The sequence below is a fragment of the Equus quagga genome, chromosome 17 (genome assembly GCF_021613505.1).
Source record: "Equus quagga isolate Etosha38 chromosome 17, UCLA_HA_Equagga_1.0, whole genome shotgun sequence".
NCBI lineage: Eukaryota > Metazoa > Chordata > Mammalia > Perissodactyla > Equidae > Equus > Equus quagga.
In genome coordinates, this window is record NC_060283.1 from 603422 (window position 1) to 627200 (window position 23779).

Consider the following 23779-nt stretch of genomic DNA (forward strand, 5'->3'; position numbering starts at 1 on the left):
CTCTGTGTGCGAGGACCAGCCTGTCTGTGGCCCCTGCTCCTGGACGGCCGCTGGACCCTGGGTTGTGGTCATTGCAGGTGTTGCCTCCTCCCAGCCATCCTCCCCGGCCCCCACAGGTGGCCTGGCGGTGCAGGGGCAGGTAGTGGAGCCCATGCATTGCAGGCGGGGTCCCGTGGACACCCAGCTGCACGGGTCCAATGTGGAGAGTCGGCAGTGGGTTACGAGGAGAGCCTGTCACAAGTTCTCCTTGCTGTGCTTCGGGGTTTTCTGAGCTGGAGCAATGCCCAGGAGCCTGGCGGTTGCATAGCCAGTTTCTAGAGGAAAGCGGTTGCCAGTGGAGTGGCAGGTGAGATGGAGGGCCAGCACATGCTGCCCGGGGACACGTGCCCTGTGTCCTTGCTGGAATCCTTTGCACTGCTGTTCTCCTTGTTTCTGTGCACGTGGCTTGTTGATAGAACGTCTGGTTTTGGCCCTTGCAGCCTGGCCTGTGACAGGAGCGCTCCCGGTGCACACCCGGCTCTCAGGTTCACGTGCTCACTGACTCAGAGGACCTGGCCTGGTGTGCAGCCTCCGCCGTGGCCTTGAGTTAACGTGACTCTCACCTGTTCCCTCCCACCTCCACGTCTCTGCAGGCTGTTGATGGAACTGCTGTCCCCACCCACGTCTTCGCCATCTGTAGTTCTGTCTACCTGCACAGATGTGACTGCTGGATGCCATTCCCTGAGGGGGCCAGGGAGGGGCCCTGGGGCTGGGGCCACTGATGGGGCCAGGCCGGCCTTGAGCCGGGCCCAAGAGGTGTGCTCTGTGCAGATAGCGGTGGGCGGTATGCGTTTGCTGGCTGTGTCTGGAAATCCATCCCTGCTGGGAAGACGGTCTGTTTCTGGCGCTTGGTTGCTTTGCCACTCTCTCCTGTTCCTCTTTCTCTTTAAGCTCAAACTGCCCCCCATCCCCCACCGAGGGGCAGGTCTCTAGTGCAGGGTCCAGTGGTTTCTGTGGAGCTGACCAGAGGTGGAGATGCTGATGCTTTTCGACAGTGCAAAAGCAAAGCCGACCCGTGTGTACCCGCCCCTCTGTCCTGCAGGGGTGTTTGGCCTGGCAGCAGCCCTGGGCGCTTCTCTGAGAGTCCAGAGAGAGGCAGTCTGGTGGCGCCCATGACATGAACCGCCACATTAGAGCTGCGCCTGGATTTGGGGTGAAGTGCAGCCGACTGCTGGCCCAGCCACGTTCTCCCCATAAGTGGATTTCACAACAAACACAAAATTCAAAGCTAAGTGCCATACGGTATCTCACTTAAAGTGAGAATTGGGTTTTTATTAATTTCTCAAACTGTCACTTAGAATTCCCTCCCTCCTGGCTGGAATGTGGTTGTTAATCAGACCTGATAGTTTTGAAATGTGGCACCACAGTTACGTAGTCACGTAGGTCTTTTTGATGTGCACCGTCGCAAGACTTGAACAAGCCTCCAGCCGCCTCTGAGCCTCATGACCGCCCACACCGTCCTTCAGGCTCCGGTCTGCTTGCTGTCTTCGCAGCAAGAGCATCTCCAAGGCCGTGACTCCTGTGTCATGTGCACCTTGGCCGTTGCTGCATCTGGGTGCCCGACTAGACCTTCTCGGGCCATAAAGTGACGTCTTTCTTCCATGTGTCACGTTACGTGGACTGCTGTGCTTTTACTTGTGCCTGCGTGGTCTTTGTGCAGTCGGGTTGGAGAATCGGCTCCTCTGAAACAGCAAGTCATGTTTCCATTTTCTGTGACGTCATTTGATTGTGAGTTGGGAACTTGATTTCACTCAGACGTTGGGCCGCAGAGACGCTGTGTGCGCGTGGCCGAGCAGCGTCCCACCGCACGGGCGACGCTGCTCCTGCTCCGTGTGTTGCGCGTCTCCTTGGTGTCAGTGCTTGCGCTCCGGGAGCTGAGGCAGGGCGCTGAGCGGGGCCCTGTCCTCGCCAGGTGGCTGCTGCACTGTCCACAGGGCTCGCTCCACCTCTTCGCCTACTGAGCCCCAGGACCCTCTTCTTGGGTTCTGCCGATGCGCAGAGCTCTTGGTCCATCCCTTCCCTATAGAGTCTCTGCCCGTTCCTGTTTCACAGGAGGGTTTGATGGGCATGTCTACCCTCAGTTCTGTGGGTGGTTAAAACGGCAGTTTCGTCCTGGAGGACGCTCCGGCACGCAGACTTGGAGTTGTCTGGAGCAGGGGAGCTGCCTTCTCTTGGGAGGTATCCCTGAGACGTGCTGGCCGGGCTTTGCAGGGCCGTGATGGTCCTCTGAGTGTCCCTTTTGACCTGAGCTTGCTCTTGGGAACAGGCAGGGGTTTTTTTCTCTTGGTCGACAGCAGGCTGGGTTCTTAAATCCTGGCATGCCAACACGTTGCGTTCCTCACCGTAGATTGTTGAGGTACCCACCACTTCTCTTCCCTGTCCCCCTCAGGCCTGTGGACTCTGGAAGGAGAGGGTCTGCTTGCGTAGATGTCAGTGGTGGGGATGCAAACAGCAAGTGCACTTTCCCTGTTGGGAAGGCTGTGAGAGGGAGCAGCGTGAGTGCACGAGGTGTAGTGGTGCGGACACGACATCCCATGCTCCTGTCCACTCCATGTTGCTGTGCTCCTGTCCACTCTGTGTTCCCGTGCTCCTGTCTACTCCATGTCGCTGTGCTCCTGTCCACTCCGTGTCCCTGTGCTCCTGTCCACTCTGTGTCCCTGTGCTCCATGTCCCCGCACTCCCTGTCTGCTCTGTATCCCTGTGCTCTGTGTCCCTGTGCTCCTGTCCGTTCTGTGTCACTGTGCTCCGTGTCCGCTCTATGTCCCTGTGCTCCCTGTTCACTCTGTGTCCCCCCCTCCATGTCTGCTCTGTGACCTCTACTGCACCGGTAGCCTGTCTGGTGCATGGCAGTGGCCCTCTGGACTGCAGGGCATGGCTGTCCATCCACCGTGAGGCCCTGAGGGGTCACTCCAGGCGGGGCACTTGCCTCAGAGATGGGCCAGGCAGTCACGCAGCTCTTAGTCCTCCATCTGAGAAGGAAGGAGGATCATTGTGCACCTTCGGGGCCTTGAAGATGTCAGGGTTGTGATGCGCTTTCTCTTCTCCTTGTACTCAGGGGGTGGGGACGCACTGCCTTGGGCTGGGACTGGGCTCCAGTCCCCTTCCTCCTGCTCACGCTGCGACCTGGGTGACCTGATCTCACCAGCCTCAATTGCCTCACCTGTGAGGTGGGGAGGTGACGACCTGCCCTTGACTGTGAGGGGTGGTAATGACCTGCCTTTGACCTATGACCTGAGGTGACGACCCGTCCTTCACTTGTGACTAAGGTGAAGGTTGGCCTCTTAGGATGGCCAGGACTGAAGGCCGGCGGGTCAGGAGTGGAGCCACCTTGGCAAGGTCTGGCCTGGAGGGATTCGGGAGGTGGTGAGTGGGCCCTCTCTGAGCAGACATGAGCGGTGAGTGCTGGCACCTCGGAAGTGGGTTTCGTCCCCTCCGTCCAGGACGAGGCCTGTGTGTGGCAAATGAGGCCTCAGTTGTGTGCCTCGTTTCAGCAGTCGGAGGTCCTCCCTGCCACTTGTCATTTGGCTTGGTGTTAAAGATGGTGTTTGGTTGCCTGTGGGAGCTTTTGAGTTTAGAAAGGGAGTAGAAATCGTATGCTAAAATTGTTTCTTAGCCTAACGCTCCCATGGACCTGGTTGGCAGGATTGTTTGTGCTTTTGAAGTTAAAGTAGTAGTGATTTTAAATCCCTTTGGACTTTTTCAGGGGGTATTTAATAGGAATTCCTCAGTGTGTTAGCTGTTCAGTCTCGTTAGCACTTTCCATCCTCAGATCCGTCTGTGTCTCTCAGAGAACAGTGTTGAGACGCGTCAGAGCCTTGACTGGGGGTCAGGCTGCATCGGCACTTAGGGACTGTGAGTTCCCAGCAGGTCAGAGGCCACAGGCCTTCCTCTGTGGGCTCTGAGTCCTCACATCTCTGAGTTTGTCATCCCACATCTAACAGAGAGGGAGTGAAGGGGACTCATGTGGTGTGAGGAGGTGACATCAGGGCCCCACATGGAATTGACGGGGCTGAACATCCAGGAGACCCCACAGAAGAGACCGCGCCGCGCAGACGCGTCAGGTCCTCGTGAGCGTTTTCTTGGGTTGTGCGTTGTTACCACGTGTGTCATGTGCATTCTGCATGTGAGCGCACAGCCGCACTGGGCATTTAGTGCCTGCCGTGGTTTTATTTCCTTGTCAGTATACGATTAGGACATACGTGGCACGCTGGGGAATTATTTTCTAGAGTGTGTGATAAAGGAAAAGACTTAACCTCAGATGTTTGGGTAAAGATTTATCTGCTGTTTTGTTTTCAGAAGAAGAGAATTAGTGGCCTTTGGTCAGTGAAAATTGACCCCGATGGAGTGAATCTACAAGTTCCTAAGGGATCAAAGTGTTTGAGCCCCTTGTTTTCACTGCCCCCCCCAGCTGTGAAGCAGGCTTGTGTGGGATTTGGAAGATGAACCTTGCATTTTGTTGTGGGAGGAGAGTGAATGAATGAAGTTGGAGTCACACAGAGGCGCTGCTCACCCTCGTCTCTCCCATGGGTGTCTGGGTGGGGTTTTTGGTTTTTTTATTGAGGTATAATTGACATAATGTTACGTCAGTTTCAAGTGTACAGCACCCAGTTTGTATACACCACGAGATGATCACCACGATGAGTTTAGTTACCACCTGTCACCACACGAAGTTACAGCATCTTTTTTCTCTTGTTGGGTTGGTATTTGAGGTCATGTTTCCTGGATGACCTTGGGGCTTGGTGGTCGTGAGACCTGAGGGGACCCCATCCCTCAGGGAGGCCAGTAAAACACATCACGCTCTTCCTTGAGCCAGTACCAGCCTCACGCATTGGTGACGTTCTGTTTTTCCTGAACTCCGTCTTCTGCTTGCAGGAGTGCCTGCTGTCTGCAGCCCCGGCATGCTGCCCGTGGCCCTGCCCCCGGCAGCCGTGAGCGCCCAGCCCCGCTGTAATGAGGAGGACCTGAAAGCCATCCAGGACATGTTCCCCAACATGGACCGGGAGGTGATCCGCTCTGTGCTGGAAGCCCAGAGAGGGAACAAGGATGCAGCCATCAACTCCCTGCTCCAGATGGGCGAAGAGTCCTAGAGCGCGCCCCTCGCTGCCACGTTGCTCCCAGCCCTTTGGACTTGCCAACCCCAGGGTTCCCCAGGGAGCACTGTCCCGATGAGATTCCCGTGAAAGACCCCTGTGTAGCCCCTTCCCTCGGACATCTGTTTCCCTGGCCCACACCCTTGGGTGGGATGCATGTGGGTTTTCGGTCCCTGGCGGCTACTCTCAACCATTGGTTGGGGGTGTGGGTGTGGGTGGCTTTCCTCCTAGCTGTGCTGGGAGAGGGGCAGACACGGCGTGTCCTGTGTACACACATGCACCTTCCCGCCGCTTGAGGATGCACGTCCTCAAGTGCCGTGCGCTTCCTCTCACCTGTTCCCGGATGCCTTGTGGGAGCTGCCTGCCTCTGCCAGGGCCTTAGGAAGTATGGAGCCTCCTCCTGGGGTGATTAATGGCATGCAGTTATTGGCTTAATTGAGATAGACCTGTTAATTTAAGGTACAGAGAGCCCAGTAACAGCTGATTTGGGGTTATTTTTACAACTTTCAAACTGAAACTCGTGTCTTTCCCTGGATGCTCTTTGTGGACGTGGGCTGCTCGCCATGTCCTGGTCGGCCTCAGCAGTGCAGAAGGAGCCGGTGTCCAGGGCGGACGAAGCCTGAGCAGGCGTCCTGAGCTCCTGGAGCGCCCCTTCCCCTGCCCTGCTGTGTTCATGCCAACTTCCCAGAGTGTCATTCCGAGGGGCTGCTTCTCTCTCTTGCAACAGAACCTGAAATTGGGGGTAAAAAGTAATAGACACAGTGCTTTGTATTTGTTTACTAAAGGGTATTTAGGACCTCTTGGCTTATTGCTGATGTTGATCTAAACAGACGTTGTGCCCCAGTCATGTGAATTCAGTTGGTGACAGAAATAGCAGTCTCGTGAACGTCAGCATTTGAAAGTCTTGCCAAGAGGCTGGAGGTGTGCGTGCTACGTCTGGACCACACACTGGCCCTGGCCATGGGCACAAACTGGGGACAGGTTGGCTAGTGAAATCAAATTTGAGAAATTTCTCAGAAGTAATGCACTTTAAATAATGCGTGTGCATTGAACGGCTTACGTGCGCAGGTGCATGTCTGGGGTCACAACGTTCAATAAGTCACGGTCACTGTTCCTCCTTCTGAGTCGTCACCTCAGCCTCTGGACACACAGTCTCCCCCGTGTGGATCCCGGCAGCATGGACCTCTGTGGACGATTTAGCACAAGGAAGTTAGAGCTTCAGTGTTGGCCTTTTCCCTCTGCGCACACAGGTTAAGTTTACTGTCGGCTGGAAGAGACTGCCTTCTGCCCCCACGGGTGTGTTTTGCTCGGGTGTGCTTTGTCGGAGTGGTTTTGTAGGCTGAAGAGGCGGTTGGTGGCGGGTGGTGCTGGACCAGGTAAGGGCTTCTGGAGCGGCGGCGCTGTGCTGTTGGGGAAGGAGTTCAGGCTGCTTGCTTGAACTCGGTGAGCCCTGCTTTCTCATAAATCAAAACTCATGTTTCAGCAGTGGGTTTCTCCTCAGACAGAGGAAGTGTTGGGCAGTCCTGCTGCTCTCTGGATTGTCTGGTGGGACCTTGACAAACTTGGCACGGGACAGACAGTGCCGGCCCCCATGTCCCCGGTGGCCCAGTGTTTTCTGCCTTGCCTTTGCTGGGGTGCCGGGAGGCTGCGCGTGCGTGGGCCTCCAGGAGCACCTCTCGCTGGGATGTGCAGGGATGTGGGACACACACGCTCGCTCATTGGTGGGCCCTAGCTTGAGGGAGAGTCATGGTTTTAAGACGACTCTAAACTTGCCACATCTCTTAGTTTCCTTTTTCATGAACTCTGTATTTTTTTAATAGATAAAGGGAGATCATATTTTATAAGGCCTTTATTTGTTAAATTAGACTCTCCTTTTCTTCATTTCATGCTGTGTTCGTGCTGGAGCACTCGCTGTGGAGGCAGCCTGCTCCTCACCGCTGGGAAGTTGTGTTCTCTGAAGCACCGCGCAGGCCCTGGGGGAGGCGTGTTAGCCAGCTTCACAGCGGGGCCACCACAGGCTTGAGCCGGACCTGGATGGCTGCCGGTGTCCGGGGCCCGAGACCTCCTCGCACATCCTTGGCAGAGCCACATGCGTCTCCCATATGTGTGCAGGGGCCAGATGGCACAGCCTGGGCCAGGTCGGAGCCCAAAGGACCTGGTGCACTGATGTCCTCTCTGGCCTCAGTCCCCAGGCCCGTGTGAGTGAGGAGAAAGGGGTTCTGTGTGGTTAGGGTCTGGCCCTTCAGCATCTCCTGAGGGCCACCCTGCGCCCTTTACCAGTGTCCTCTGGGGTTGGCATGGTGGCTGTGGCTGGAAATGATGCTCAGAACCTTGTTTCTGATGATTCTGTTGGGGTCCAGTGTCCAGAGTTTTCTTTGATTGTAAAATATATTTTTACTTTTCAGCCTTCTAACTTAATAAATGATCTATATGAAATAGACAATTAAAGTCCTCTAAGGAAAGTTTACATTTTTGTTCCTGAGTATTTTTTAACTTTACTCCTAATAAGCAGCATTGACGAAGCAATCAGAATAAATTCACCCACTAATAAACTCATTACAGGATTGTATAAATAAAGTGAAATCCAGTGGCTAGATTAAGAATACTCGCCTGAAATACATATACCAAGCGTGAGTTTTTGTTTTCTGATTCACGGTCTGGAGGGAAAGTCCCAGACGCTGGGCTGTGGTGCTAGCGGGGGTGCTGTGGGGCGTGCTGTGGGGCCTTGGGCATGAGATGTCCACCCTCTTCTCTTGTCATCACGTCTGTGACTTCCTCTCCAGGCCATTTCCCCCTGGGAATAAGAATAGGACATGGGCCACAGGGTCTCTCATCCTAAGGGCACACGACCCCAGCTCTCAGGGCCAGGTGCCAGACGAAGCTGTGGACTCTGGCAAGGTTGCACACTGAGCACCGGAAGGCCCGGGCCTCCACACCCTGCACACCGAGCCGTGTTGACAGGCCTGAGTCAGCAGGCATTTCTTTAACAGAAACTTAGGATAGAGAGCAGAAGTGCTACTGCTGAGAACCCACCGTCTGCGAGGGAGGTGGACCGGGGCACAGTTGCCGGCCGGGTGTGCCCCCGCCCTATCCCCAGCCTGGTGTTTCTGCAAAGTGTGTTTACTCCAGGTGACCTTTCTGCCATTCACTCTCTGTAACCATAAATGTCTTTTGCCCAAAACAGCTGAGGAAAGTTGTGCCTGTGCTGGTGCTCAACACGATGCAGAGAAACAAGGAGCACTTCTTGTTCTGAAAGACTGGACGAGGAAAGAGATGCTGGGGGGCTCAGGTTCTCCTCAGTGCAGAGCCCAGCTCGCAAAGAAGAGGGACCCCAGGTGGGGATGGCAGTGGCGTGACAGGGAGTGTCAGCGTGGGGGTGGGGGTTTGCTCATGCAGCAGACCTTTGGTGGTCCTCGGGGAGCTGTGGTCCTAGGTGTTGGGGCATTCGCTGGCATCTGACATTTTAACAGCAGGAGATGTAGCCTCAGCTCAAGGTTGAGGTACCAACCTGGCTCCTTGGTAGAGGGAGTTAGGAGGAGGCTTGCCCCTGGTGGGGAGAGAAGAGAGGGAGGCGGCCTGAAGCAGGCCCTTCCCCTCGCTGTGGGGGGTCTGTCCTGCAGCCCAGGAGGCCTCGGTGAGAAGTCTCTTTCTAGAGGAAGGCACTGTGCTCGGCGTCTCAGGACCCCAGCACAGATACACAAGAGCCACGCATACTTGGGCAAAATGTCCAGTTGGGAGGACACACCTGTAAAGCGAGGTTCAGAAGTGCCGCGATCCCAGCTGCCAGAGGCTCCCATGGAACAGCAAGAACACCTTCAGATGTGAAAACAAGATCAGATATGAAGTGCGCGCACAGATCAAGAGGCTGTTAAAAATGCCCAGACGGAGCTGGAAAAGCAGCCGCCATGTGCCATGTGACTTCTGCAGGCACTGGACAGATGGATTAAATGGGGCTGTGATGGGGCAGCGCTTTCATCTGCTGTGTCTTTGGGGTGGCCGTGCTCTGCCGTCCCAGCCCCAGCGTGGCGTGGTTTGGGTGGGTGGTCTGGCTTGGGGCTCAGGGTTCCCACCACAGTAGCTGTTCCCAAACAGCTGAAGGTGTCTGGGCAGGTTGTGCTGGTGGCTGAGCCTGTCCATCCCAGTTGTGTGTTGTGGCCCTATAAACCCCAATTTTGATGGGGCCTTGGTGGTGCTTTGAGTCCCTGGTGTCGGTGGTGGCCCCATCTGTGTCCTTGGGTGTCTCTGTCCTCCAGTGCACATTGGGATATATGGCCATGGGCCCCTCTGGGAAGGACTGGGGATCACCACCCCACACCCTGCCATGGTGTTGTGGGGTCGTCCTTAGGGAGCCCAGCCTCTCCTCCAGTCCACGGTTTTGGTTCTGGTCTGGGAACTGCCTCAGGTCTGGATGCTGGAGGAGAGGTCATGGCTTTGCACAGGGGGAGCTGACAGATTGCTCTGCTGTTGTGTTCTGAATATGCGTCCTCGTTAGCCGTCCTTCCAGCCTGCCCCTGGGACCCCTGGGTCTAATGCCTGTCACCACACAGAGCTGCTGTCTGGGGCTTCTGCTTACCCTCTGATCTCGGGGCTCGTTGTGGGAGGACCCTCGACCCCACCCCACTGCCTCTGCTGACTGGGGAGTGGGCTTTGTGACAGCATGTGCTGTCCTCAGCCCATTGCAGAGGGCAGCTGCTGCTGGGGTTCTTAATTTACAGGTGCCCCTCACCTGTGCACCCTCGTGGTCTTCCTAGCAAAGGGTCCCCCAGGCCCTGGAAGGAGCCCAGGTCGAGCCCTTGGGTCCCTTCCTCTGCCGTCCGCGAGGGGCGTTGTGGGCTGTCTGTCAGTGGGGGCCATTCTTGGCTGTGAGCTTCCAGGAGCCGTCCCAGTCCCAGCAGCATGGCAGAGGGGCCTGCGGGTAACTGCTCCCATGCCACAGACCCCCTGTCTGGCCTGTGTTCAAGCCCCCTGCCCACCCTGCTCCACAACTCGTCAGACCCCAGGATGCTTCCCAGCCCACCCCACCCCACCCCACCCAGGGTCCGCGCCACCCCATCCTGCTCGCTGACCCCATCTGTTACTAGACACCCCCTGGGAGGCAGCGGGCCCCACCGACTCTAGGCTCCCACTCCTTCCCTTTCAGCCTGGCATGAGCACAGGGGCCTTCCCGGGGAGGCAGGTGCTGCCTTCTCCCCAGGGGCTGCCACTCTTACATTCAGGTCCTTGTTCCACCCTCAGTACCCTCTGCACTTGGGCTGCCGGAGGACCATGGCCTCAGCCCGCCCGGTAGGCCCCTGACTCCCCACAAGAAGTCTGGAGGCTGTAATCGCCCACCTGGGTGCCCACGGCAGTGGTTCCATCCCTCATCTCACCGTCCCCATCCCCGCCCTCCTGTCATTGTCCTTCCATGCCTCCTGAGTGCCAGGGAGATGGCACAGGCACGAGTCCCTCACCTGGGCCTGCAGCACCCAGGCAAACGCTCTCCAGGGTGTTTCCCTCTCGTGCGCTCTGACCGTTACAGTCACATTCTCTGGTTATCGTCAGTGCATGAAGGCTCCCAGCGCAGGTCTGCTGGTTTCACAACCTGCCGCCGTCTGCCGCCTTTCTGAATTCTCTGTGTGTAGGGGCTTCGTCAGTTCTTTTGAGTTCTCCATATACGTGATCACATCGTGTGAGAATAGAGATGTGTCTCCGTCCATCTGGCTACCATAACAGGCGGCTTAAACCACAGACATTCATTTCTCTCAGTGTGGAGGCTGGAAGGCCAGGATCAAGGCTCAGGCAGTCAGTGTCTGGTGAGGGCTTCCAGGTTCACAGACGGTGCCTTCCCGCTGTGTCCCCACATGGCGGAAGGGGCAAGGGGCCTTTCTGTGGTCTCTTTTCTAAGGGCACTAATCCCATTGTGGGGGCTCCACCCTCAGGACCTGATCACCTCCCCGGGCCCCTCCCAACACCATCACACTGGGGGGACACATCAGGCCACAGCAGGTGGCTTTCTGTGTTCCTCCCTGATGCCCGCTACTCTTGTGCCTCCACATGAGTTTACATAGTGGCCAATTCATTTCAAGCCTACGGCAGGCTGAGATCGCAGGAGAGGAGAAGAGGCCCGAGGACAAACATGGGCCCTCCTGCATTGACAGCTGGGACAGGGGGCAGCCAGCGAGGTCCCCCTGCCTCAGCTGGGACCACTGAGTGACTCGCTCGTGTCCATGTGTGTCTCAGGCCCTGGCAGGCCAGCCTGTGTGCGCTCTGGGCCATAGCAGAGAGGCAAGAGGGAGGGGAGGCACATGTGTGAGGCAGGGCTGGTGGTATGATGACACTTAGGCCCACAGCTCCGGGGGTGAGGGCAGGCTAGGGAGCACTAATGGCCACAGGGGGTGAGCTGGGGGTGGACGCCAGGAGGGTGTGATCGCGACCCACCCAGAAGTGTTTCAGTGTGTCAGGTACACGCCAGAGGCCCCACCACACAGGCAGCCGTGCTTAGTGGGGAAGAGTCAGAGCCCAAAGCAGGGTTCAAGGGAGAGCGTGGGGACGAGAGGAGAGGGTGGGGACACATTCCAGGAAGTGCTGCTGGAGGGAGGGAGGGCCAGGAGGGGATGTTTCTGAGGGAGGGATTCTTGTGCTGACAGGTGAAATGACCTCAGAGGGGAGGGAAGGCAGAGGACAAGGGGGGAGGGGGCGGGGGGGGGCTACGGGCGGGGGGGGGGGGGCAGGGCAGGGGAGCTGCATGCAGACACTAGCGGGAGGCTAGGGGCTCCAGGAATCCTGCTCTGATCTCTCCCTGCCTTCCATGTCTGCCCCCACACCAACTCAGGCTGCATGGCCCAGTAGTCCATCTCACTGCAGTGAAGGCCAGGGCCCCTGAAAGGGCCTCCAGGGCCTCCCGACAGCCTGTCTTCCCCCGGCTCCCTATGCTGCCCCAGCTACACCGGTGTGCCACCCCAGGGCCTTTGCACAGCTCCTCCCGCACAAGCCGTTCCTCCAAAGTCCCCTCACGGGGCAGCTCCCTGCTCCTTCCCACCCTCTGGCCTGTCCCTGTTGAACGTCCAGGCTGACAAATGTTCTCCTTTATCTTGCTTTATCCTCCATCCACATGCAGACGTCAGCTCGCAGGGAAGCCCACCAGGGTGGGGTCCATGTTTCTGTGCCTGGTTTCCCCGGCGCCCACACAGCAGATGCTCAGTGGGCACTTGTGGAGCAAACAAACAGAGGAAGGAGTCCCAGCTCAGCCCCACCGTGTCCGCGCGGGCCCCTGGGCCAGTCCCCTCACCACATCCTTCCCCCAACAGTACCAAGGAATTGCCTGGGGATCACCCCCGGGTGTACACGGGCGTGGGACACCAGAGTGCACCCCCCCACTGTCACCCCACTGGCAGTCTGGGGCTGCGCAGACCCCGGGCCCTTCCAGCCGTCTTCCCTGGTCCTTAGGAAAACAGCCATTTTTATCATTATCTCTTGCATTTCTATTTTCAAACAATTTCCAAAGCTTCCCTTTAAACTGTCGATTTCTGAAAAGCAATCTTTGTGGAAGCAAAGACCGCAGCCAGGTTTTATCTGACGTTTGAAGTTCTCGAACGTGGAAACAGAAAGATGCGCCCAGCGAGGCCGGGGTTTCCTGATGGTTCAGCGCCCTAGAGAAAACGCTGGCCCCACATTCATCAGTGGAGGACGCGCCCCGTTGTCACCGGCAGGGGAACAAACCAGGGGAGTGGAGAGAAGTGTGTGGTGTTACTGGTGACAGGTGCGTTGAGTGGGGATTTTTGCTTGAAGGTTTTCTTTAATAATGTGAGAAACAATCCGCTCCTTAGGGTCTTTGTCAGTCCCGGCCAGCAGGCATTGTGGGAAGCGTTAAACCTAACGGGATACAAAACATCCCCTTTTACTAATTTGTAGTGTTGTCACTAAGAAAATCACCTCTAATGCCTATTAGCTGTAAGGTATTGCCATCTTAAAGTGGTAAGCCTCATTTAGGAGAAAATGGAGAAGGGAAAAATTACAGAAATTATGATGCAAGAGTCGTTAACTTGGCATGGAAGTGCCATGTGTGTCTCTCTTCTTGACGGTGACCGACCTGGATTACTCCTGAGGACGCTTGTGCTAGTGGTGGCTGAGGAGGCGCTGTGACGTGGAACGGGCAGCATGTTGCGTTGACACCGTGTGGGTGGCATGTGTCATGTGCTGACCGCGGGTGTCGTGGAGGAGGGCAGGCCCGGGCCCTGGGCTGGGTGGGGCTCTGTGGATGAGGAGGGGCCACTTACCCACGGGGCCCCCTGCCACACTATTCTGTGCCAGTCTGCACCCCTGGGCTGGTGGGTGGGAGCTCCACCCTCGACGCTGACCCCCATGAAGCTCCGGGCCCCCCCACTTCTGCAGTTCCCTATCTCAGGCCCCAGACAGGCTGGGGGAGTCGTGGAACCAGAGGTTTTGGTTCCTCGAGGGAGCAGATGGGAGGGAGAATGAGGCTGCCACCCCCAGGTTACCCAGACTCCGACAAGACGGTCGCTCGGCTCCAGTGGGCATCCTCCAGCCTGCCTTGCAGGATGGGGCTCGGGACAAGTGGTTGGAGTGCAGAGCACACTGGCAGAGTTCTAGAAAAGGCTATGGCTTGTCCCTGCCCTCGCCCCTCTGCCCTTCATCACATGGGAAGACTCCGTGGTTTCTCCTGGCTCTTGGCCCCTGCCTCTGATGAGCCTGGTGCTAGGACTGGGTTCACCCAACAGTCATATCCTGGCTTCAGCCAGGCTACGGAAGCCTGCGCAGGATCCAGGCTGGCACACAAGGCCAGGCAGATAGCGAGGACTCCAGGGGTCCACTCTGATGGATCACAGATTCCCAAGGCCCGGGAGGGAGGCACAATGGGATCCCCGTAGGGACCCCACACTCAGGGCTGGACCGGGCTGACCAGCAGTGGGACTTGCCTGGAGCAAGATGAGAGCACAGAGTGTTCCAGGGGCTGAGAGGTGGCACCCCTTTGATCCCAGGGTCTCGGTGGGCAGAGTCCAGGGCACAGAGGCCCAGCAGCAGATGCTCCATCTCTCAACACTCCCTCAATGACTGGGGTTACGAGACATTCTTCCCCTTGCCCTCTGGAACAAGGCAGAGAGCAAGGCTGCAAAGGGCATGTCTGGGTGCTTGGATGTTAATGTCATCCTTGTGGTCACTGCAAAGAAAATAGCTATAGAATATGCACAAAAGGAGGTGAGAAAGGTATTTACATACGTCACTACAAAGAATCAACTAGACACAAAAAGAGAAGTGCAGGCAACGAGGGATATCGAAGACAAACAGCACCATGTCAGAAGTAAGTTCTCCTCAGTAATTACTTTAAATGTAAATAGATTAAACTCTCCAATCAAAAGACACCGATTGGCAGAATGGATAGAAATGCGTGATCCAGCCATGCTGTCTACAAGAGACTCGAAAGATCTAAAGACAACATCAGATTGAGAGTGGAAGGATGGAAAAAATTATTCAATGCAAATAGTAACCAAAAGAGAGCAGGGTGGCTACACTAATATCAGATAAAATAGACTTTAGACTTACAAAGTTTACAAGAGACAAAGAAGGACATTATATATTAGTAAGTGTTCAAAACAGCAAGAAGATATAACACTTAAAAACATTCACACACCTAAGGACAGACCATCCGAATATATGGAGCAGAAACTGACAGAGTTGAAGGGAGAAATAGTTCTACAATAATAGTTGGAGAATTCAATACCCCACACACAATAATGGATGAAACAACCAGACATAAGATAAGTAAGGAAATAGAGGATGTAAACAGCACAATAGACCAACTAGATCTAACAGACGTACAAAACACTCCACCCAACAACAGCAGTGCACACATTCTTCTCAAGTGCATGCGGCACGTTTTCCAGAATAGACCATATGTTGGGCCACAAATTAAGTCAATGGATTTTAAAAGATTGATATCATATAAAGTATCTTCTCTGACCATAACAAGATGAAGTTAAAAATCATTAACAAAAGGAAAACTTGAAAATTCACAAAATTGTGAAAATTAAGCAACACACTTTTAAATAACCAGTGAATCAAAGATGAGATCACAAGGGAAGTTAGAAAATAGAGACAAATGAAAATGAAAACACAACATACCAAAACTTATGGAACACAGTGAAATCAGTGCTAAGAGGGAAATTTATAGCTATAAATGCTTATATGAAAAACAAGAAAGATCTCAAATCAGCAACCTAACTTTACAATGTAAGGAACTAGAAAAATAAGAACAAACTAAACTCAAAGTTCGCAGAAGGAAGGAAATAATAAAGACTAGAGCCGAGATAAACAAAATAGAGAATAGGAAAACAACAGAAAAAAGTCAGTGAAACTGAAAGTTGGTTCTTTGAAAAGATCAACAAAATTGACGAACTTTTAGCTAGATGGACTAAGGAAAAAAGAAAGACTCAAATTACTAAAATTATAAGTGAGAGAGGGACATTATTACTGATTATACAGAAATAAAAAGGATTATAAGGGAGTACTATGAATGACTGTACACCAACCAATTGTATACCCTAGATGAAATGGACAGATTCCTAGACACACAAAACCTACCACGACTGAATCATGAGGAAATAGAAAATCTGAGTGAACCTGTGACTAGTAAGGAGAATCAGTAATAAAACATCTCCCAACAAAGAAAATCCCTGGACCTGAGACTTCACTGGTGAACTACACCAAAAATTTAAAGAACTGACACCAATCCTCAAACTTTTCCAAAAAATTGAAGAGAAGGGAATACTTCCTAACTATGAGGCCAGCATTACCCTGATACCAAAGCCAGACAAAAACACCACAAGAAAAGAAAACCACAGACCAGTATCCCCTATGAATATTGATGCAAAAATCCTCAACGAGATACTAGCAAACCAATTCAGAAGTATATTAAAAAGATGATACACCATAACCAAGTGGGATTTATTCCTAGAATGCAAGGATGGCCCAACAAATGACAATCAATTAATGTAATATGCCATGTCAACAAAATGAAAGGAGAAAACCACATACTCATCTCAACTGAGGCAGAACAAGCATTTGACAAAAATTTAACACAGTTTCACGATTTAAAAAAAAAACACTCAACAAAATAGGAATACAAGGAAACTACATTCATATAGTAAAGGCCATATAGGAAAATCCTGCAGCAAATATCATACTCAATGGTGAAAGATGGAAAGCTTTTCCTCCAAGATCAGGAACAAGGCAAGGATGCCTGCTTTCACCACTTCTGTTCGACATAGTCCTGGAAGTTCTAGCCAGAGCAATTAGGCAAGAAAAAGAAATAAAAGGCATTTAAATTGGAAAGGAAGAACTAAAGTTATCTCTGCTGGCAGATGACATAGATCACGTGTAGGAAACTCTGTTAGATCTAATAAATGAATTCAGCAAAGTAGCAGGATACAAGGTCAACACAAAAATCAGCTGCACTTCTATAAATGAACAATGAACAATCCGAAAAGGAAATCACAAAAACAATTGCATTTACAATAGCATCAAAAAGAGTGATATATTTACTTAGGAATTAACCAAAATACAAGGAATTAACCAAGGAGGTGAAAGACTTGTACGATGCAAACTACAAAACATTGCTGAAAGAAATTAAGACATAACTAAATGGAAATACATCCCATGTTCATAGATTGAAGATTTAATATTATTAAAATGTTAATACTACCCCAAGCAATTTACAGATTCAATGCTATTGCTATCAAGGTCACAATGATGTTTTTTGTGGAAATACAAAAACCCATCCTAAAATTTGTATGGAATCTGAAGGGACCCCCAAAAGCCAAAACAATATTGAAAAAGAAGAACAAAGCTGGAAATCTCACACTTCCTGATTTCAAAACTTACTACAGGGGCCGGCCCCAGGGCCAAATGGTTAAGTTTGCACACTCTGCTTCTGCAGCCCTGGATTTCGCTGGTTTGGATCTTGGGCACGGATGTGGCACTGCTCATTAGGCCATGCTGAGGCAGCATCACACAGAGCAGAGCCAGAAGGACCTACAACTAGAATATACAACTATGTACTGGGGGGCTTTGGGGAGAAGAAGAAAAAAGAAGATTGGCAACAGATGTTAGCTCAGGACCAATCTTAAAAAAAAAAAAAAAAAAAAGGAATCATGGAGACAGAAAGAGTAGAGGTTGCCAGGGGCTGGGGGAGGGGAGAGGGGAAGTTAGTTTTTAATTCGGACAGAGTTTCAGTTTGGGGAGATGGAAAGAATTATGGAGATGGATGGTGGGGATGGTTGCACAACCACGTGAATGTGCTTAATGCCACTGAACTGTGCACTTAAAAATGGTTAGGACGGTAAATTTCATGTTATGTATATTTCACCATGCACAAAAACTTTTAGGCAGAAGGCAAAACTGTAGAGCTTTAAAAACATAATCTGGAAGACCATATCTCTGATCCCAAGGCAGGGAAATTTCTCTGAAATAAGACCAAGAACCATGAGGGAAATCACTGATAAATTTGGCTCATTGAAATTATGCACTTCTGCCTTTGATCTGTTGATTCCTGAGACGTGTGCTGCTTGTTTGGATGTGGCATCTGTGTTTCTGATCTCCTTCCTACTGCTGTTGTTCATATCCTACCAAGGTCAACTAGTGCCGAGCACTGCTTCCTCTTGTTGGAGCTCAGATTCCTGTAGCTGTGTGAGGTCAATTTCTGAGTCCTAGTATGTCCAAAATGTCTGTTTTTCACTGTCACTCTTAAATGACAGTTGAGTTGGGTATAGAATTCAGTGTTTCAAGTTATTCTCCCTCGGCACTTTGAAAATATGGTGCCACAATCTCCTTGCATCCGGGGTCGCTGATGACAAGCCCAGTGGCAATCTGATTCTTCTTCCTTCGTAGGTAAGCTGTCTTGTCTTCCTGGCAGCTCTGAGGTTTTCTCTTTCTCTTGATATTCCAGAATCTCAGTCCTAGGTATCCAGGAATGGATGCATTTCTTCTTTACCTTTCCTGGCAATCAGTGGGTATTTTCAGTCTGAGAGCTCATGTCTCGAGTCTGAAGGACCGTTGGTATTATCTATTCAAATATTGCCCTGTGGCCATGGCCCCACTCAGCACTGGGCTTTCCAGAAATCTTCTTTCCAGGAAGTCTGTCAGGTTTACAGATAATTCACTTCCTTGCGTTCAATTGCCGCTATTTTAAAATTTCTTTCTATCATTGTCATGGTTTTTGTGTCTGTATTGGAAGATATGCCCACTTTTCCATCTCATAAACAGAAATCCCTTTTTAAAAATATTTGAAGTTTAGGTAACATCATTTTGTGTTATTCATTGTGTTGATTTTACAGTTACTTCCTCCAGGGCAATCATGGAGTCCTGTGGCTTATGCGTGGACTCTGGAGTCAGACTGCCTGGACTGGAGCCCAGCCTCACCCCTTCCTGAAGCAAGTCTTTTCATCTCTTTGTACCTCAGTTTCCCCCTCTGTGAAGTGGGAGTAGTAATGGCTCATACTCATAGGGTGGTTGTCAGGATTAAATGAGCAGGCACCCTGACACTCAGAAAGCATGTCATATATGTTAGCTCTGGTCCGTGCAAGTGACATTTGCGTTCCCAGTACCTTAGAGGCATGTTTAGATTTTGTAAGAGGTACACACACGGGTTTAAGAAAACAATTGTGTCATGAAAATGACTGAGGTTTAGGAAATGCTGTTGTTTTGTGTGTGGCTTAACAAAGACAGATGTGGGTGTAACTGGGCAACAGCCCCTCAGAAAATCAGACTGAGACACAGATGAGCTTACAGAAATTGACCCCAGTTGTGACCAAGTGGCCAGGCTCACTGGCAGCGTCCCTGCAATCTCATCAGCCCCCCAGATCATCTCCAGCTCAGTCCCGGGGTGGCCTGCTCTGACCTCAGTGAGGTGGGTAAGAAAGGCCAGAGGGCTGGCAGCAGCCACTGAAGAGCCCAGGCCCTCCCCGCTGAGCCCCCAGGCCCCACCTTCCCCAGAAGCTGGGGACCCTGGCCCACGGGGGTGCAGAAGCTCTGTGGATGTAAATTACCAGTGGGACAAGCACCCTGGAGGGAGAACATTGTAGGAGGTGTGGACAGGACGGGGAGGGGGGACAGCAGCTGTGGGCAGCTCCCTTGGGGTCTGAGCAGCATCATGCACCCTGTCCCCCCTGTGTACCCCTGGCCTATGGGGCAGCCGCTTCCTGCACTGACACATCCTGGGTTGCCTTCATGTCCCTTGTTGTCTCGGTCTATCTTTCTACGTCTGTGAACCAGTTTCCTTATGAACTCAGTGTGTGAAATAATGGCAAGGGTGTTCCTGAGGCCTTGGTTGATCCCTGGCTGCTACCAATACCCCACAGCCCGAGACAGCCCAAGACTGACCCAGGGGCCTCCTTGCCCCCCACCTGCCTGTCCCTCTCAGCAAGTCAGCATAAGCCCTGGGGGTGCCATACAGCCTAGGGGTCCTGGGCAGCCCGGCCTACAGACGGAGGGGAGAGCCCGGGGACACGGTTGGTGGGAAGAGACACCAGGACCAGGAATTGTGCACAGTGCTCAGCATTTATTTGCAAGATTGAAACTGGGTGGGTGGAGGGGGTGCTGTGTGGTGCCCACCCCTCCCCGCCTGCCCCTCAGCTGTCACAGCTTCAGGTCCAGGTCATGGGCAGGCAGCCACCCTATGTGACACCACCTCTTGGAGGCAGCCAGCCTTGCCTGGACAGGCCTCAGTCCTCAGTCTGCTGCGGGAATCTGTGCCCCACGGAGCTTCGAGGAGAGATGGGGGCACCCAGGCCCGCAGTGGGGAGCTGCGCAGTGGTGGATGTGTGGTTTTGCTCCAGGGTGCTCTCTGACACCAGGAAGGGGTGAGTCTGGGTGGAATGGGTATTTGTGTTTCCACTGAGGGGCAGGCCCTGATGGCCGGGCAGGTGACCAAGACGGGCCAGAGGGGCTCCAGGGGCAGGGCCCCGCCGGGTGCCGTCCTCAAGCAGACCCTCCCTGCCCCGCCCCAGGTTTCCGTGCTTGGGCTGGGCATGTTCTGCCTCCAGACATGGAGGGCGTGTGGGACGGGGGCAGAATGACGACCGGCAGTGGTGGCCTCCTAGAGCAGGAGGATGGGAGTGCTGTCCTCTGGAGCCTCGGGTGAGGGGGCGCAGCCCGGGGTGCAGCTGCACGCGTCCACGTGGATGTAGGTGTACTGGATGGTTGTCCCATCGGGACACTGCAGGGTCACCACCTCCTGGTGGGCCCTCTTCTCCTGGCAGCAGGTGCACTCGTGCTGCATGGCCTGGGCCTCCAGGGAGTACCTGCGGACACACGGTGCCCTCAGGACGCGCCCACCTGGCCCACTATGGGGGTTCTGGAGATGGCCGGTTCTCTGAGCACGCGGGGCTTCTCCTTCCGGGCCGCGGCGACGCTCAGGGTCCCTCTGAACCCCGCTCTTCCTCCATCCAGCAGCCCAAACTTGCTGACTCCCGCAGGCCCCCTCCCCTTCCTCGGCCTTGAGCCAGCCCGGCCCATCTTCCACCTTTCTGGCCGACTGCGTCCACGCGGACACTGCCCGCGGCCACTCACACGGACACGCCCAGGCAGGAGCCCTCGCAGAAGGGGACGTTGACGAGCGCCGGGCTGACGCAGTCCCCGAGCCGCAGCGCCTTTCTTTGAACGCGGACCCGGCAGGAATCTGGAAGGGGGACAGGCAGGAGAGGGGTCTGAGGACCCTCCCGGGCGCCCCGCTCCCGACCTCCCGCCCGCGCTCAGGGGGGCTCTAGGGAGGGGTGGGAAGGCGCTTCCACTTACCATCCTCGCAGGAGTAGCAGCAGCCGCGTTTCTGGAGGACGCCCTGCGGGGACAGCGGGGCTTGAGCGGGCCTCCAGGTGGGACGGGCGGGGCAGCGGGGCGGGTGTGGGCGGGGCCTCTGAGTGGCAGGGGTGTGGGTGGGGCCTCCGGGTGGGAGGGGCGGGGCTCCTGGGGAGGGCGGGCCTGCGGAAGGCAGCCAGGCTGGCCCGAGCCTGGGGACACGTACCCTGCAGCTGGACACGATGGGGCAGGACATGGGCCTAGGTGTCAGCACGAGGAGCCCATTCTCAGCCTGGCAGTGGTACTCAGTGCAGTTGTCCACGGGGCTGTTGACCCAGGTGTCGTTGGGCTGAAATGCAAAGGGGAGAGTGGAGACAGAGTGGGGATTACCTGGGGGATTACCTGGTGGGCCGACAAGGGCTGGTGGGCAGGGTCTCCCAGGGGGGCGGCTGAGACTGAGCCCCTTACCTGGACCAGCCCACCGCTGGGCGTGAGGCAGGCTGTCTGCACACACTCCCCACAGCACTGCCCGGCCACCTCTGAGTACTCGAAGCCCTGGGGACAGAGGGGAGGTCACGTCCCGCACCCCTAGCCCAGCTCCCCAGCCTCAGTAACCCTGGCCCTCTGTGAGGCCATGTCCCTGCCCAGGGCTTCCTGGGCAGAAACTGCCCCAGCAGATTGTGCTGGCTGAGCCTCACCTCTGCTTCCAGCACCTTCTGTCTACTCCTTCCTTCCTGGAACCCAATGCCAGGCCCCAGTGCCCTGCAGGTCCTGGCCCCCACTACACCTCCTCCTCTCCCATCCTACTCCACACCCTCCCTTTGGGAATAAACAAGATCCCAGCAACGGCTGAGCTAGAGAGCCCTCCCGGAGCCCAGGTACCGGTGATACCTGGCTGCCACCAGGTGGGCACACTGGGAGGCCTGGGTGTGCCCAGGAGGGTGGGCTCACCTGGGGGCAGGTGGTGTTGCAGGTGTTCTCCTCACACTGCACGGTCAGGTTCCCCGTGTCCACGGATAGGCAGGTGCATTTGTGGCAGGGCGTGACCCCTGGGAAGGTCGCACCGACCTGCAGTGGATGGATGAGGGGAGGTGACATTGAGGGGCTGGGTGGGGCACCAGGGCCAGGACCTCTCCCTGTGGCTGGGTGGACTGGGAACAGGTGAGGCCCCCAGAAAGAAATTTCTTTCTTCTTCAAATGGAATTATGGATGTGCCCCCCAGCTGAGCACAGATGGGACAGAGGCAGGACCCTAGGCAAAGGCAGGAGGGGGCACGGAGGGCGTGGTCCTACCCTAAAGCTTTTGCTGGGAGGCAGCTGCTGGGAGACCCTGAAGGTGTGGAGCCCATAGCTCTCCCAGGCTTGCGACAGAAGGTGCTACCCCTGTGTACCCCCACGTCCCCACCTGACTTTCAGGGGCCCAGAGCTCCTCAGCTCATCTGCTCTTGTGGCAGGAGGGTGCAGACAGGGCTGGACACGTCAAGACAAGCAGTGGAGGTCCAGAGGGACACGAGGCGTCCCACAATGAGCGTGCCAAGCCTGGGGCCCCACCCACCGCTGCCCACCCGGCCGGCCGCCTGGCTACTGAGCTCTTACCCCATAGAAGGTGCCGTTGTAGGTGCACAGCTTAGGTGCTGGAAGGAAAGGGAGGGCTGAGTGCCTGCTAGGCTGCGGGGGAAGTGCTCAGACAGCCCACCCCAAGAATGCCCAGCCCCCAGCCCCACTCACTGCAATAGAAGGTGGGGCAGCAGTCGCCCTCCCTCTGTGTGAGGGTCAGCTCCAATCCTGGCCCACACGTGAGTGGGCTCTGGGGGCAGGTGGTCACGTTGCAGACTGTGGGAGAGTCGGAGCACTGTCAGCGGTGCCCTGCCTTCCTGGGTTGCTTCTTCCCTCCTCTGGCCTGCAGTTCCCCCGGCCTCAGAGTTTCCCCACGTTGGAGCCAAAGATGCATTTTTCCCATGGGGGCTGACCTCTCCAGGTCCCCTCACTGTCACCTCCCCAGTCCTCCCCAAGTCCCTGGGCTGGCCTGGGGCAGACCAGAGGTCACCAGCCTTATGTTTAGGTGAAAAAATGAAGCACCAAGAGCCTCCCCACCTTGGCGGTCCAGCTGCGGTCCAGCCAGCACCCTGCGGCCTGCTTCTGCCCTACAGACCCTGCCGGCCAGGCGGCCCATGCCCACCACCCTCCTCGGTTCCCTCCCTGCCCCGCCTGGCCGCTGGGGCACAGGGCTTACTGCACAGCGTCTCCTGGCAGCACGGGTTGTCCGCCAAGGGCCTGGTGATGGTCAGGAAGCCAGCCCGGCTGCACTCCAGGGGCTGGTCCTGGGCCTTGCACTGCACAGGGACACACTGCACCGACACAGAGTCCTTGTCGCATACGCAGGCCAGGCAGTTGCTGACCCACCGCTCTCCAGGCTGAAACAGACCAGGTCATGGTCCCCAAGGGCTCCCAGATCGTGCCCCGGCCTCTCCAGCTGCGTCCAGCAACCAGTCAGACCCAGCCCTCAGCGTGGCCAGGTCAGCCTTTGGTCTCCCCGACAAGCCACCACCTCTGGAGCAGCCCGGGTAACAGGGACACAATCTCACACTGGGGCACCCCACACCAGCCCCCCACAGAGGCTGCCCGGGCAGAGTTGGCCTCCTGAGATGGGGCCGTCCCTCCCTCCTTCTGCTCTAGTGGGGAAGAGCAGGGAGCTGGAACACTCACAAATTTGGGAAACCCATCCGGTCCCACGCAGGCTGGAAGGGAAGGAAAAAGAGGTTACTGGGGGCTGGAGTTTGCAGCCTGGTGGGGCCACGGGTCTTCGCAGGCCTGGCTCCCACCCCTCACCCCCCCAGCTGAGGCCTTGTCTTCCTGCTGGGGACA

General features: G+C 55.1%; 2 protein-coding genes across 2 annotated transcripts in view; one reads left to right on the top strand and one right to left on the bottom strand.

The window, feature by feature from the left end:
- Positions 1–7596, top strand: part of TOLLIP (toll interacting protein) — a 30518-nt gene extending 22922 nt beyond the window's left edge. Inside the window, exon 6 of the mRNA XM_046643684.1 lies at positions 4912–7596. Within this exon, the coding sequence (XP_046499640.1) occupies positions 4912–5126 (215 nt within the window). The 3' untranslated portion in view covers positions 5127–7596. The remainder of the gene's footprint in view (positions 1–4911) is intronic.
- A 12075-nt stretch (positions 7597–19671) lies between these two features.
- The window catches only part of LOC124228966 (mucin-5B-like), a 28147-nt gene continuing 24039 nt past the window's right edge, over positions 19672–23779 (bottom strand). Inside the window, exons 41-50 of the mRNA XM_046644057.1 lie at positions 23621–23652; positions 23148–23328; positions 22643–22747; positions 22511–22548; positions 21867–21983; positions 21384–21470; positions 21142–21264; positions 20916–20958; positions 20691–20799; positions 19672–20422 (exon numbers count right to left, since the gene is read on the bottom strand). Of these exons, the coding sequence (XP_046500013.1) occupies positions 20218–20422; positions 20691–20799; positions 20916–20958; positions 21142–21264; positions 21384–21470; positions 21867–21983; positions 22511–22548; positions 22643–22747; positions 23148–23328; positions 23621–23652 (1040 nt within the window). The 3' untranslated portion in view covers positions 19672–20217. The remainder of the gene's footprint in view (positions 20423–20690; positions 20800–20915; positions 20959–21141; positions 21265–21383; positions 21471–21866; positions 21984–22510; positions 22549–22642; positions 22748–23147; positions 23329–23620; positions 23653–23779) is intronic.